Raw genomic sequence first — 17,062 nt, 5'->3', positions numbered from 1 at the left:
GCAAATAATTTTAGGAGCTATTTTTACAACCAAAACTTTAGTCAGAAAGCTCTCGATATATATTTATACACCAACTAAAGTTTAGCTCTGCTTCCAGAGCCTCTGCAGCGAGGCCCTTTCCTATCCAGATAATTTCTACGCATGCACGAAGCTGTGGGCACAAATTCATGCAGTTGGCAGGGAGAGAGATTCAAATCTTGGTTTATGGGCAAGTAACTCCAAAGGTCACACACACAAAGGCTTGGAATATTTATATTCCACTTTTTTTTCCCCAGCACTTCAAAGTGGATTACATTCAGGTACTGTAGGTATTTCCCATTGTTTGACCTCAGGACCCTTCCTTCATGGGATTGGTGGAAGAAAAGGAAGTCCTCATAGGGTTTAGGATCTAAGTTTGTACCTGAGGCAATGGAGGGTAAAGTGACTGCCCAAGGTCACAAGGAGCGACAGCAGGACTCATACACTGGTCTCCAGGTTCATAGCCCCCTGCTCTAACCACTAGGCTACTCCTCCACTCGCTCACACAGCCTCTCTCTTACATACATGTACACACTGCAGACACAGCCTCTCTCACATACATGCACACACTGCAGACACAGCCTCTCTCTTACATACATGCACACACTGCAGACACAGCCTCTCTCTTACATACATGCACACACTGCAGACACAGCCTCTCTCACATACATGTACACACTGCAGACACAGCCTCTCTCACATACATGCACACACTGCAGACACAGCCTCTCTCTTACATACATGCACACACTGCAGACACAGCCTCTCACATACATGTACACACTGCAGACACAGCCTCTCTCTTACATACATGCACACACTACAGACACAGCCTCTCTCTTACATACATGCACACACTGCAGACACAGCCTCTCTCTTACATACATGCACACACTGCAGACACAGCCTCTCTCACATACATGTACACACTGCAGACACAGCCTCTCTCTTACATACATGCACACACTGCAGACACAGCCTCTCTCTTACATACATGCACACACTGCAGACACAGCCTCTCACATACATACATGCACACACTACAGACACAGCCTCTCTCTTACATACATGCACACACTACAGACACAGCCTCTCTCTTACATACATGCACACACTGCAGACACAGCCTCTCTTACATACATGTACACACTGCAGACACAGCCTCTCTTACATACATGTACACACTGCAGACACAGCCTCTCTTACATACATGCACACACTGCAGACACAGCCTCTCTCTTACATACATGCACACACTACAGACACAGCCTCTCTCTTACATACATGCACACACTGCAGACACAGCCTCTCTCTTACATACATGCACACACTGCAGACACAGCCTCTCTCTTACATACATGTACACACTGCAGACACAGCCTCTCTCTTACATACATGCACACACTGCAGACACAGCCTCTCTTTTACATACATGCACACACTGCAGACACAGCCTCTCTTACATACATGCACACACTGCAGACACAGCCTCTCTCTTACATACATGCACACACTGCAGACACAGCATTAGCCCTCTATACACACATAGCCTTTGCCTTATAGGCACAGATATTTTATTTATTTATTTTGCTTTTCTATACCGACATGTGCATGTTAGAGAGAATGTATGATTCTTGAAATATTTTTTGTGATTTTAGCCTCTATCCTTAGGACAGGATGCCTTTAATTTTGGAAAAATATGTACTTCTTTATCAGCCCCCTCTCCCTGCCCCAACAATCACATCTACCTATGAATATATCCACCGCTTACTGATATTTACATTTCCTTGGGAAAGTCCTGCATGCTACTCGACTATATTGAATTCAAGCATGAGGTAATAAATGTGATTATGCTCTCCACTTTAGACAGATTTTGTAAAGATGATTGGAGTATGAATGTCTATGAAAGATGTGTGAATGGACAGTAGCCAAGGTTGAAGCCTTGAAGACTGGCTTTTCTGGTTACAAGTTTCAAACTTCTGCTAATTCACTCCCTTTTTGTGTGCGTATTGGGATGTCCCAGCATTCACACCAACCTGTCTGCTGCTCTAAAACAGGCTGCACTTTCTCTGCTATATTCTCTTGTGCAGGATCAGTGAAAATATACAAATTCCTCTCTACTCTGAGTGGAAACAAACAATTCCCACTGATATTCGGCACCACCTGGCTAAAGTTAGAAGGGTATATGTTGCAGAGCACCTCTCTGGATGTGTTACACTGAATACCCAGCCCTGGGCCTCCCACTCAAAGTGCATCCTCCTTCCTTGGAGCCAGCATTTTTACTCATATGTAAATGCATTTCAGAAACCACTGACTTTCACATATTTAAAACCAAATCAGAAAACTCACAGAATCGTAAAATCACAAATTAGTTGTTTTCAGCTTTCATGGATCCACACACACAGCCTGTTTCTTATATATAGACACACACAAGCCTGTTTCTTAAATATATATATACATACATAATCCCACAGCCTATTTCATATATACACACATACACAAGCCTGTTTCTTATTTACACACACATACACACACTGTTTCTTATATATAGACAGACACACACACAAGCCTGTTTCTTATTTACACACACATACACACACTGTTTCTTATATATATATATATATATATATATATATATATATATATACACACACACACACACACACATAGACAGCCCAGACAGCTTGTTTCTTGTGTGTGTGTGTATATATATATACACACATACACAGAGTGTGTACACAGTGTGTGTGTATATATATACACACACACACAGAGCCTATTTTTATATACATACACACACCTTCCCCTAACATACATATACACACACACGTATGCACACACACACAGAGCCTTTGCCTTACATGCACACGCGCACATACACACACCTTCCCCTAACATACATACACATACGTGTATGCACACACACACACACAGAGCCTTTGCCTCACATGCACACACATACATACATATATGTGTATGCACACACACAGAGCCTTTGCCTCACATGCACACACCTTCCCCTAACATACATACACATACGTGTATGCACACACACACACAGAGCCTTTGCCTCACATGCACACATACATACACATACGTGTATGCACACACACAGAGCCTTTGCCTTACATGCACACATGTTTACATTACATACCGCACACACACAGTCTCTTACATGCCCACACCCTTTATCTTACCTGCACATACATGCACCCTTTGTCTTTCTCGCTAACTCTCTGACACACACACGCACATTTTTTAAACATAAAAGGGGAAGTTTTGGGGGCTGTTCTGCAGTCTCCTCAGTGAAACTGATCAGCAGATCCTGCTGTTTGGGGCAGACTCATTAAAAGAAGTTGTGTTCTGCTTCCTTGTTTTCTCTTATGGATTAGTTTGTGAAAGGTTGGGTTGATGACTCCACTCCACGCCTCCTCCTATTCTGACCACCATCCCTCCCCCGTGCCTTGGAATTTCCATTCTAGCAATGGCAGAATCTGATAGGACAGTGGCAGTCTGGCAAAGTGCCCCTTTCTTTCCCGCTAATTTGCATGCCTTTTACTTCCTCAAAGCTCAGTCACTGATACAGAGCCAAGTCGGTCGGTACAGACAGAAAGGAAAGGAAAGGCAGGAACCAGGCAGATACAAAAGAAAGAAAAGGCACAGAAGGCAACCAGGGGAAGAAGGTCCTTTACTGAGCTGCCGTGTGCCTCTTCCCTTCCCCACGCACTCACTCAGCCATGCCACTCCTGCTCGTGGCTCTGCTGATTCTGTATTCTGCTGCCTCTGAGGTGCAGGGCTATGGTTTCCAGGACTGTAAGAAGGCACTGGGGGCAAACGTGCTGGAGGTACTGCCTGGAGGTGGCTGGGACAACCTGCGCAACGTGGAGATGGGGACTGTGATGAGCGTAAACTACTCCCTGTGTCGAACCACCGAAGACGGGGACTACATCATCCCCAATGACATCTATGTCATTGCCCGCAAACAAAGCAGCGTGGAGATAAACTCGGAGCTCATTGAAAGCTGGCTCAACTACACCGATGGCTTCTCCCGCTCCATAAATGCTGAGGCTTCCTTCCTCTCGCTGGTCAATGGAAAGTTCTCCAGCAGCAGTCAAGAGACCAAAATGCACAATGTCTACGACCAGACAGTGACCACACGCGTGCAGGTGCGCCATCACATCTATTCTGTTAAGGCTGCCCCCAACTTTGCTTTTGACTCAGCTTTCAAGAAACAACTAATCGACATTGGCAATAAACTGGAGAACAACCAGAGCAGGGAAGCAGAATATGTGGCAGAACTTCTTGTCCTGAATTATGGGACTCATGTTCTGACGAGCTTGGAAGCTGGGGCTAGTTTGGTGCAGGAGGATCAGATCAAAAAGACCTTCATGCTGGACCATATCAGTCTCAAAGCAGCTGTCACTGCCGCAGCATCTGCTACTTTCTTCAGCAAAATTAATGTTGGCATTGGTGGTGGCACCCAGGTTCTGGACGATGTCGCCAAGAGCTACATGGAGAACACAGTGGATTCTAAGATTGAGAGCCATGGTAGTATACCCTTCTATCCAGGCATCACCCTCCAAAAGTGGCAGGAGGGTATCTCAAACCGACTGGTGTCCATTGACAAGTTTGGTCTTCCTCTTCCCTTCTTCATAAATGTAGAAACTCTATCAGATTTGCCCGAGCCCACAGTGAAACGAGTGGCAGCTACATTGGAGCGTGCCATCCGCCTGTATTATGCCGTCAACACACACCCAGGCTGTGTCAACATCAATTCACGAAACTTCAACTTTCAGGCAAATGTGGATGATGGGTCATGCCAGGATGCTAACACCAACTTCACTTTTGGAGGCATCTACCAGGAATGCCAAGGGTTATTTGGGGAGGACACTGAGGAGCTCTGCCAATCATACCGCACCAAGACCCACTAACAGGTGACTTCTCCTGCCCACCCAACTATATCCCTATCCTGATGCATGGTGAGGAGCGGTCAGTGACCAAACCAAAAACTGAATGCCATAAATCATGCCATAGATGTTGGCTGGTTGCTAAATGCTGTCACACGGAATGTGGTATCAACTACTACTCCAGCAAGGTGCATTTCAACGCCTACTGGTGTGCAGCTTTGGCACCAGTGCCTCAGAATTCTGGCTTCCTCTTTGGCGGACTTTACAGCGTCGGTGAGGTGAACCCTCTTACAGGCACCAATGCCTGTCCCTCCTACTTCTACCCACTATCACTCTTTGAGAATCTAAAAGTATGTGTGAGTGATGACTATGAGATGGGGTTCCAGTTCTCTGTGCCATTTGGAGGCTTCTTCAGTTGTGAATCTGGCAATCCCCTGACCGGATTGCTAAAGGGACAGAGTCCAGGACTCCTGCAGGATTTCTTTTACCAGAACCCCACTGACTACCCCATGAAGTGCCCAACGGGATATAGCCAGCATAAAGCTTACATAAGTGATGGCTGCCAGGTCCTGTACTGCTTGCAGGTAGGGACATTATTTGCCCAACGTCTCCCTCCCATCAACCTCCCACCATTCCTCTGGACTCCATCCTTCAACTCCAGCACTTCACAGGCTGTGCTGGTGCGAGCTGAAGGCAGCAAAGCCTGGGTGAAGCTGCAAGGCACCAACCTTTGGAAGTTAGCAAATGCCACGGATGAAGAGAAACTATCCATGCTTCTCAACCCAGAATTCTCAAGGGGGCCCAGTGGAGGTGCAGTAGCAGGCATCACCATTGCAGTGACAGCTCTGCTTGCAGCTGTGATAATAGCAGTGATCTATGGTGTCCGGCACTACAAGAACCGGGGCTTCAAAGAGGTACAGCCAAGGCACCTGGTTGAGAACCATGAAAGCTACGGTACTATAGAGAGCAATCCCGACACGGTGACTGATAGCTCGGCCTGAGTGCCAGCAGGTGGGTAGGTAATTTCACTCTTCCTCTCAGGAAGTTTTAGACTATCACTGCTCCTCCTGGGAATCCTGACATCATTGCTCCATTTTCAGGTCTATCTATAGGTTACACATCAACACATTGTTTTCTAATTGAGGACATAGCTAAAGATACATTATTAAAGGGGATCTGTTAAAGAGGGTAGCACACGTGCATTGTTATCATAAGGACTGCATATTACATGCTCAGCACAAAACGCTGTTTAAAGAAAGACCTCAGGGCTTCCCGTTTCTTTTTCTAGCATGGATTTCTTTTACATCTTAATCTCCCAATGGATCCAGCTCTTAGACACGCAGCCTCTCTTCCCATTTCTACTGTCCTCCTCACCCTGCATCTGCTTCATTAGCAACACCTTTCAAGTACTTCGTTGCCATTCCTAAGATGATAGTGAGTTGTAAAGCATGAAAGGATTTTTCCTGCATTTCTTTGTGTAATGCTGGTCTTGTGATCCTGCCAGGGTGAGAGCATTTCCCCACATATTGAAGGGAAATCCCCATGTGTACTGAGAACTCACTGCAGTGACACACCTTACCTGCTTTCTGTTGCAGTCTCAGATCTCTCAGAATTTGCTTTCCAATATAGTAGGACACTTCAGCCCTTAACATTCATTAATTCTCCACAATGCATGCAAATAAGAGCCAGGGGCCCAAGAGTTTTCAAGTTAGTATTGCAATAGAATTAGTAGCAAAAGTGTAGACAAAAAAAGAAAGGAAGATATACTAACAGGACAAAGCAAAAAGTTACCATGCAAAATAGGAGCTATTTTTTATTTAAAGCAATTCAGTGTTTGTTGATTTTCATCTGCACTTTGTCACATTCAACTCACAGAATTCAGCTTTGGTCCCACAGAATTTATGGCTGGTTCGGGCTTCCCCTGGCACCGAGTCCTCCATATGCTCCCTACAGCAACATCCCAGGTCCTCGTTTCCTGCCAGCACAGAAAAGGCTGAGCAAACATTGCACAAATAAACCATTATATTTACTCAGGGTTGGTTCATTTTTTGCACTGATTTTCTCCTTTTGCTGCATTAAGCAATAGTAAATTCCCAGGTAAATGAAACATGAAGAGCTTTCTTTACAAAGTTGGCAAGAATGCACTAAAGTTAGTGTCTGATTTTACAAGACGCTTTCCATCGATGCAGAGCAGAAATTATCCAATGCTAATGGACTGTTGGGACTGTGAAACTTTTAAAATAGCCAACAAAACAAGTGATCTAGCTGAAGCCTTCCTGATTCCTCCAGATGCAGACACTGCATGTGCGAGTGATTCCTAGAAACTCTGCACTTCAGGGAGACATGCAGAGAACCAGCAAAACGTTTTTCAGGGTACTGCTGGTAACTATGCAACTAATGCCTTTGCCATGTTGTGAACAGATGATTTCTGCCATTTTTTTTTGTCTTTTATTATCATTTGAAGGGGGCAAGATGGGGGTATAGATTGCTTAAATATGTTGAATGCCAATCTACTGAATTATATTTTGTCACCAATGCATGCTTGCTTTAATTTAAAAAGAAAATAAAATGAACCTTGAATATATTTCCTGTTTAAGTATTTATTTTTTTTTTTTTTTACTTACGATCAAATGTGTTGCCTGGGTAGAGAGATGAGGTTAACCTCATTTTGGCTAAGATTATAAGAATTGGTACATGAAACTGGATGGACCTTGGCCAGACTGGAAGGACTTAACTTCCCATAATAATAATCTCTGTAGTATTTAAACCTCTGTTCCCTGACCTGATAAAACAAGGATAATTCTCCAAAGCTAGCCACAGAGGTATTGTTAGTGCAATGAAAAGATACCACTTACTTGTTTGTTGATTCTACATACACCTAGAAACATGACTGCAGAAAAAGGCCATACAGTCTCTCTCATCTGCCCGTTCATACCAACTTCTCATCCCTACAGTCCTACCCCTCCTTCAGAGACCCTCTGATTACCCCATTCCTTCTTGAATTCCATACTCCTGGGGGAATTCTGCGCACAACAATTTAAAAATCTGCAAAATTCTGCACACATTATATTAGCCAAAATAACGAAATATACATCAACATTTGAGTCATTAATGTAAAATGTAATACAGAAATGTTTTTACTCAAAGATGCAGTGTTTTACATATTTTGAGTAGAATTCCCCTAGAAATACACGGTAAGAGTGTCCCTTTCTCCCTCTTTCCCTACTCTTCTGGCTGGACCCCTTTCACTCTGCACTCTCAAGCCCAAACTCCTCTGCTCCTCAAAATGATAAGGGGAATGGAACAGCTCCCCTATGAGGAAAGACTAAAGAGGTTAGGACTTTTCAGCTTGGAGAAGAGACGACTGAGGGGGGATATGATAGAGGTGTTTAAAATCATGAGAGGTCTAGAACGGGTAGATGTGAATCGGTTATTTACTCTTTCAGATAATAGAAAGACTAGGGGGCACTCCATGAAGTTAGCATGGGGCACATTTAAAACTAATCGGAGAAAGTCCTTTTTTACTCAACGCACAATTAAACCCTGGAATTTGTTGCCAGAGGATGTGGTTAGTGCAGTTAGTGTAGCTGTGTTTAAAAAAGGATTGGATAAGTTCTTGGAGGAGAAGTCCATTACCTGCTATTAAGTTCACTTAGAGAATAGCCACTGCCATTAGCAATGGTTACATGGAATAGACTTAGTTTTTGGGTACTTGCCAGGTTCTTATGGCCTGGATTGGCCACTGTTGGAAACAGGATGCTGGGCTTGATGGACCCTTGGTCTGACCCAGTATGGCAGGTTCTTATGTTTCTTATGTTCTCCCTCACTTCCCCTTTCTCATTCACCTCGGTCACTCATCCTCCTCCCCCTCGGTTCTCACCCCCCCCCCTTCCCTTCCCCCACTCAAACTCCCTTCCCTCAGTCTTTTCACCCTCTTTCTCCCACTGCCCTCCCTCCCCTCTCACTGAAACCCACCTTCCCTCACTCTCACCTCCCTCCCCATTCTCACTCCCATTCCCTCCCGAGTCACTTCCCCAACCCTCTCCCAATACCATCCCTCACGCTCATCCCTCCCAGTCACTACGCTATGTGACTCACTCCTTCCCCTGCGGCACATCTGTCAGAGCTCTCGTCGTCCCTCCCGTCCAAACACCCCCCCCCCCCCCCCCCCCCGATACTCCTTGTCCACGCGCTGAGCGTGCGCGGGTTCTCGTCTCCATGGAGAGATGCACGGCAACGTCGGTCAGAGCCTATCCTCTTCCCTTTCCTTCCCCTCTCACCTCATCCACAACCCCTTCCCTCTCCCTCAGCTCTCCTCCACTCCCTCTTTTTCTCTTCTCCACTCCTTCTCTTCTCCACAACTTTACCCTTCCCACGTACTCACTTCACCATCCTCTTCCTTCTTTCCCCTCTCATTTCCCCTTTCCTTCCCCCTCTCACCATCATCCACAACCCCTTCCCTCTCCCTCAGCTCTCCTCCACTCCCTCTTTTTCTCTTCTCCACAACTTACCCTCCCACTTATTCACTCAAATCCTCTTCCTTCCATCCCCTCTCATCTTCCCCTTTCCTTCCTCTCTCACCTCATCCACAACCCCTTCCCTCTCCCGATGTTGTCGCACCAGCGGCAGGCAGCTGCTCGGGTCCCTCATTCTTGCTGCAAGATGTCGGCCGCGCTCGCCTGCCACCCCAGGGTCCCGTTAAGCGCGGCCCCGCTGGACGGTGCAGACATGGAGATGAGAGGTCTCCGGGAGTCTCTCTCTCGCACGCGCCTCACCACCGAGCTCGTTGCTGGCCCACCCGACGCTCGGATACCACTGCTGCCGCTGCTCCTCCCCACCACTTCCAAGGCAGCCCTCACACGGCTCCATTTTTCTCCCAGCGCCATGTTGCTGCGCTCTGACCGACGTGCTCTCTCTCCCGTGCATGCTCGGTAAAGCTGCTCTCTCGCCCGTGCATGCCCGGTAAAGCTGCTCTCTCGCCCGCGCATGCGAGGTAAAAGCTGCTCTCTCGCCCGCGCATTTGTGGGACGTCGGTCAGAGCCCCATTTATAATATATTGTAGATGTTCTTTGTTATAGAAAAATTGTAATTTAACTGAGAATATTCTTATAGGTTGTGGTATACACTGGCATCATGTAAATAATATTGTTCAATCATAAATAATGAGACGTACACAACTGAAAAGGAATGTACAGAAATATTTTATTATCATAACTTTTTTTTTATAGTATAGTAAAAGGATACATTTAAACCTACAGTGTGAGTAGTGAGGGTGATAGTTTGTTCTCATGATGTTCCCTGTACGTACCCAGATCAGTCCAGACCCTGGGTTATCTCCCCTCTTCCAGCAGATGGAGTCAGAGCAAAAATCCGAGAGGCCACCCATATATAATAAGCAGGCTCCCTCTCTGCGGGCCCTCAGCATTTCCTCTGACTCCGCAGATGAGGGTTGCACCTGCGGTTCCCCCTTTGCTGTCAGAGAAGAGAGTTTTCTTTTCTGGTTGTTTCTCTCTACTGTGGATGGATCAAGTTTGATTTAAAAATAAAAAAAAAGGAAAAGTAGAGCATGAGAGACGCCTGCCTTCCTCCTCCTCTCTGCTTCAGTTTGCAGACTGATCTGATGCTGACTCATTTACAGCAATAAATAACTTTTAGCGCCTTGTATAGCGCTTGAGGTCGAAGCCCTTTTCAGTCGTGCTTGAGCGCTCCTGCTGCCATCTCCGGCAGTTTTCGGGGGCTAACATTTTTTCTCTGTGTGCCGGCGCCTTCCCCCATGCCGCGGTCGCCGCGATGTAGCGCTTGCAGAGAGCTCGCTTTGCGGCTCTCCCGGGGCGGGGACTTTGCTCGCGGTGTCTCCCCAGTGGGGAAAGACCCTCAAGCCCAGGAGCATGCTCTTCATCCCGCGGCCATGCATGGTCTGAGTCTGGTAGGCCAGCCCCGTCCCGCTTTTGCGTGGGAACAGCGGCCATTTTGCCGGCAGGGGATTTCAGTCTCTCCTCAGCATGAGGAGATGGGAGATTTTGGGCCGGTCGCCTTCCCCACCGGTTTTGCTCCCAACCAACCTCCCAGCCATGGAGGACCTTCGGGGGGACCCTCCTCGGATACCTCCCGCGCCCTTGCCCCCCACCCCCCCAGGGGGTCCACCGGAGCCATTTTCAGCAGAGTTCATCCTGCTGATGCATAACGTGTATTTGGCTAGACAGAGCCAGCCACCAGACCTAACTGCCATCCCTACTCCACCTAAGATATCCAGGCTGGAGGTCTTGCTGCCTGTGCCACCCTTGCCGGTTCCACAGGACACCGCTGACTCAGTCCACATTCAGGGTGCAGAGGCTGTCAGGGACCAGCGGACCATCAGAGTCCCTTCCGTGTTCGGGTGGTGTCGTCCTCTGTCGTCCCGATCATAGATCTGGCTCCGGATCCTCTCGTGGACCCAGATCTGGATGATCTGGGGTCCCAGACGCAGTTGGAGGGAGATGATTCACGCGTGTTGTGCCTTTTTCAGCGGGACAAGCTGCCAGCCTATTATCCGCATGTGGTGCAGGAATTGGATATGGACCCGGTTCTGGAGGACTCCGGGTCCACAGATGGGGAATAAGTGTGGAGACCCCATCCTAGCAGGCCTTCGGCCCCCGGCAGGTCATTCCCATCTCATGGTTTTGGAATTACTCTTTCGAGAGTGGGACACTCGGAGGCTTCCCTCCAGGTCGGCAGGGTGATGAATAACTGTATCCGCTCCCTGAGGGACTTCCTGGAGTTCCTCAAGCTTCCAAAGGTTGATTCTTCGTTGATGGGTGGTGACAAAGAGGACCAACCATCCCGGTCACGGGGGGTGCCACCCTGAGGGACGTTCAGAATAGAAAGCTGGAAGTCTATCTGAAGAGGATTTTTGAGGTCTCCACTTGGGTTGTCCGAGCGGCGGTCTGTAGCTCGTTCATTCAGAGAGCAGGTTCTCAGATGGGTACAGCAGCTCCTGGGGACTCAAGAGCTACCTCTGGAGGAGGCCACAACTGGCTGAGCGCCTGGAAGTGGTCCATAGCATATGGGGTGGATGCTCCATATGACCTTTACGAGTACTGGCCAGATCCATGGTCTCGGCGGTCTCGGCCAGATGTCTCCTCTGGCTCCGTAACTGGTCGGCGGATGCTTCTTCGAAGGCTCAGCTCGGATCCTTGTCGTTTAAGGGCAAGTTACTGTTTGGCGAGGAGCTGGACCAGTTGATTAAGTCACTCGGGGAGAAACAAAGTTCATAAGTTGCCGGAGGAATTGGCCTCGTCCAACAAGAACATTTGGTGCTACCCGCAGCTGTTTACGGAGTCAGCGGACGTTTTTGGCAATCCAGACTGGTTAATCAGAGGCCTCCCTCCTCTCAATCCCAAGCCTGGCCTTATTCTTTTCGGGGAAGACGGCCATCCCGAGACGCTTTGTCCCAAGGGTCAGCTTCCAAGCCTACCCAATGAAGTCTTGCCGGTCCACTCTTCGGTTCCTCGTATAGGGGGTCGCCTATCTCTCTTCTACGAGGAGTGACCAGGATAACTACCGACCGTTGGGTCCTGGATATTCTAAGAGAAGGCTATGCCTTAGAGTTTGCTCGACCCCTTAGAGACAGGTTTGTATTCTCTCCTTGCGGACCTCAGAAGTAGGCGATCGTGCACCAGACGCTGGATTGGCTCCTCGGCTTGGGGCTATCCGGCCGGTTCCGATGTCGGAACTCGGGTCAGGCATTTATTCCGTTTACTTCATGGTCCCCAAGAAGGAAGGCTCCTTCCGCCCGATTCTGAACCTCAAGCTGGTAACAGGGGTGCTCAAGATCCCACATTTTCGCATGGAAAACGTTGCACTCTGTCATGGCTGCAGTGCATTGCGGGGAGTTCCTAGCATCCTTGGATCTGACAGAAGCCTATCTCCATATTCCGATTCTGCCAGAACATCAGAGGTTTCTTCGCTTTAAAATCCTCAGCCAGCATTATCAGTTTCAAGCTCTGCCATTCGGCCTAGCAACAGCACCTTGCACCTTCACCAAGGTGATGGTGGTAATGGCATCGGCACTCCGGAGAGACGGGATTCTGGTCCACCCGTACTTGGATGATTGGCTCATCTGAGCAACAGTCCGAAATCCAGTGTCAGCAGTTGGTCAACAAGGTTTACATCTTCTTCGCTCTCTCCGCTGGGTCGTCAACTTGGCCGAGAGCAGTCTCGTGCCATCATAGGAGCCTCGATTTCCTGAGGGCCATTTCAGCACCAAGCTGGGCAAAGTCTTCCTCTGACAAGAGCGGGCGCAGAGTCTTCTGGCACAGCTACGGCGATTTCTTTGCCTCTCACTCCCGACTGCGTGACTACCTGCAGTTCTGAGTACTATGGGGCTTCCACTATAGATGTGGGCCCGTGGGCTTTTGCGCATATGCATCCTTTGCAGAGGGCATTGCTCTTCCACTGGAAGCTGGTCTCCCAGGATTATCAGGCACCCCTGCCGCTGCCAGAGGTAGCCAGACACAGCCTCTCCTGTGGCTCCACCTGGATCACTTGCTGCAGGGGTTGGAGCTGGAAGTTCCACAATGGATCATGATCACCTCGGATGCCAGCCTCTCCGGTTGGGGGGCAGTGTGCGGGAGAAACTCAATTCAGGGTCAATGGACGGAGGGGCAGTCAGCGTGGTCCATCAATCGATTGGAGACTAGGGCAGTTCGCCTATCCCTGCACCAGTTTCTCTCTCTGATTCAGGGCAGAGCCGTCAGGGTGCTCTCGGACAACGCAATCACAATGGCTTACATAAATTGCCAGGGAGGCACAAGAAGTCGGCAAGTCTCTCTAGAGAAGGACCGCCTCATGGACTGGGCGGAGTGCCATCTGTCTTGCTTGGTGGCTTCCCACATAGCCGGGGTAGACAATGTCCAAGTGGATTTTCTGAGCCGACAGCGCATAGACCCAGGGGAGTGGGAACTCTCCCAGGAGGTGCTGGATCTTATTTTCGGCAGGTGGGGAGTTCTCCCACTTCGACTTCATAGCCACCCAAAGGAACGCGAAGGCTCCACGCTCTTCAGCCGCAGAAAGGAGCACGGCGTGGAGGGCGTGGATGCCCTGGTTCTTCCATGCTCCAGAGCTGTTACTCTATGTGTTCCCACCGTGGCCTCTGATCGGGAAAGTGCCGCACAGAATAGAGTACCATCGGGGACACGTTATTCTAGTAGCGCCAGAGTGGCCTTGGAGACTGTGGTATGTGGACTTGATCAACCTAGCCGTGGACGGTCCTCTTCGGATCGGACATCTGCCTCATCTGCTTCACCAACGGTCCCATATTTTTCGACCAGGCAGATCGCTTTTGTCTTGCGGCTTGGCTTTTGAACGGCGCCGGCTGAGGCGTCAAGGATATCAAGAAGATATGATTGCAACGCTTCTCAAGGCTAGAAAGACTTTTACTTCCATCTCCTTTGTCCGGGTCTGGAAGATTTTCAAGGCTTGGTGTGAGGCAGTACCGGTTCTTCCCCATCAGGCATCTGTTCCTTAGATTCTTTCCTTTTTGCAACAAGGTCTGGATAAAGGTCTGGCCTACAATTCTCTGAGGGTACAAGTGGCTGCTCTGGGAGCTCTCCGTCCTAGTCTCCCAGGGTCTTTACTTTCAGCCCATCCGGACATAGTCCGTTTTCTACAGGTGTAAAGCACGTTAAACCACCGACACAGGCGCTTACGCCTTCATGGGATTTAAATTTGGTTCAGCGGATCCTTGCTGGTCCGCCTTTCGAGCCTTTAAAAAGGGCATCTCTGAAGGATCTCACGCTTAAGACTGTGTTCTTGGTGTCCATTTCCTCCACTCCAGGATTTCGGAAATTCAAGCCTTGTCATGTCGAGAACATTATCTTTGTTTCACGGACTCAGGAGTTTCTCTGACCATAGTGCCATCATTTCTACCTAAGGTCGTCTCAACTTTTCATTTGAATCAGTCAGTGGAGCTGCCCTCCTTCTCAGACGAGGATTCCAGGGAGCTCAGGCAACTTGATGTCAGGCGTGTCCTCATTCGATATCTGGAAGTGATGAATGATTTCCGCCTTTCAGACCATCTGTTTGTCTTATGGCATGGACCCAAGAAGGGCCACCAGGCGTCGAAAACTTCCACTGCACAGTGGTTAAAAGAAGCTATTCTTCGGCTTACATAGGAGCGGGTTCTTCCCCTCTGGAGGGTGTTAAGGCTCATTCGCTCCGTGCTCAAGTGGCGTCTTGGGCAGAAAGTCATTCTGTGTCTCCGCAAGAGATTTGTCGAGCAGCTACTTGGAAGTCTTTGCACACTTTTGCTCATCATTACCGGCTAAACCTCCAAGCCCTGGTCCTTGGGCCTCAGGTACAGCAAGCAGGGCTAGCTGGGGGCCCCACTCTCTAAGTAGGGAAGCTTTGGTATCTCCCAGGGTCTGGACTGATCTGGGTACATACAGGGAAAAGAAAATTATTCTTACCTCTTATTTTCGTTCTGTAGTACCCATGGATCAGTCCAGAATCCCACCCTAACGCTCACCAGCTCAAATATGCAGTTACTATATGATTCAGTACTGTTTGGACATTGTTGTTTGTTCTTTTGCAAGTGCTGTTTCGGGATGTCTTGTTCATCCCAGGTTACCAATTATTATCTTTGATACCTTGCTCCATCCAATACTATCTTTTCTTCTTGCTTTGATATGGCTTCATACTGAGGGCCCGCAGAGAGGGAGCCTATTTATATATGGGTGTCCTCTCGGATTTTTGCTCTGACCTCATCTGCTTGCAAGGGGAGATAACCCGGGTCTGGACTGATCTGAGTGTACTACAGGAACGAAAATTAACAGGTAAGGAATAATTTTCTTATATGCACTGCTACAACAGATATATATTATATGTAAGCATAAAGCTGGTCAGTGCTTGCACATAAACATTTTACACCAGCAAGCAGAGGTATCATTACTGAGATAAGGACAAGTTGGGAACCAATTAGAAGCATTCATGATTCTTTCTATGCTCCTCAGCACTTTCACAACTCAAGGCATAAAGTACAAGTGTGGGGTTTGGAGTGAGCAGTAAGTTCACATCCCCTGCACCTCATACATCTCATGTATATAGAACATTAACTGTAGAGCAGTCACAGTGGCCTGTACTGAAGACAGCTTGGAATATGACTTCCCGGGATGAGAAAAGCTTACAAAAGATGCTGGAGGTCTCAGCTCCCTGGGGATCTCCTCTATGGCTCCAGCATAGTGCCCCTCAAGTAACATCTCACAGGCTCTTTGCTTCTTCATAAGTAGGTGGAGAACTGCTGAGATTTGTGACAGCTGGACTGGGAGCAGGTTTCTGGTAAATTACTTACGTTCTGCCAAAACAAAACAAGAGAATCAGGGCTCGGCAGGAAGGATGGCTTGCTTTTACATCATGAAGGGAACAAAGATCTCAGGGCAGCCTGAATCTTTAGCATAGAGGCAGGGGGTTCTGGCATAGTGGTTTAGGGTTTATCCCGGTATTTTTCTAGGCACATTGATACCTGGTCTTACTTCTTTAGTTTTATATGCTATTTATCGCTGAATCTTGGCATTCAGATACAGATGATGTACTTGTTGAAAGGTTTATGTCCTCCGACTACCCTATACGGGGTATCTTGCAAAGAGAGAAAGAAGGTGGGGTATTAGTATTAGTTAAAAAGAAATTAGGTTAGTCTCCTTTCGATTACTATGATTATTGTGAAGGCATGTTATTAAGATTTGAAACATTGATATTTTGTTTTACTGTATTTTACTATGTAAATGTTGAAATGTATTCAGAGTTATTGAATCTGTTTGCCTGTTTGCAATTACAAAATTGGGAGATTTCATTTGCAATATGATGATGAGTCATCATTATTAAAAACTAAGAAGGGAAAAGAAAAAGACAGAAAAGGAAGGGAAAAGAAGCGAGAAGGGCAGGAGCACCAACAAGCCCCCGCCCCCACCGGACCATCATCAACCGGAGTCGCTCTTTTAACAGTGACTACACCACGAACCAACTCAGCAGCAGGCACCCGACCCCTTCTAATTCAAAAAGAAGAGGGAAAAGAAAAGGAAGGGAAGGAAAGGAAAGTGAGAAAGGCAGAAGTACCAACACACACCTGACCCGGAGCCCCGCCCCCCCACCGACGTCATCAACAC

At 47.9% G+C, this 17,062-nt stretch overlaps 1 protein-coding gene across 1 annotated transcript; it reads left to right on the top strand.

Moving 5' to 3' along the window:
- The first annotated feature begins 3,601 nt into the window (after positions 1-3,601).
- Positions 3,602-6,178, top strand: LOC115074829 (macrophage-expressed gene 1 protein-like). The gene is given in 2 exon segments (XM_029574719.1): positions 3,602-4,923; positions 4,926-6,178. Coding segments are annotated over 2 exon segments (2,169 nt in total). The 5' UTR covers positions 3,602-3,755; the 3' UTR covers positions 5,927-6,178.
- Positions 6,179-17,062: the final 10,884 nt, after the last annotated feature.

Source organism: Rhinatrema bivittatum, chromosome 13, assembly GCF_901001135.1.
Source record: "Rhinatrema bivittatum chromosome 13, aRhiBiv1.1, whole genome shotgun sequence".
Lineage (NCBI taxonomy): Eukaryota > Metazoa > Chordata > Amphibia > Gymnophiona > Rhinatrematidae > Rhinatrema > Rhinatrema bivittatum.
This window is presented reverse-complemented; position numbering and strand designations above follow the sequence as displayed.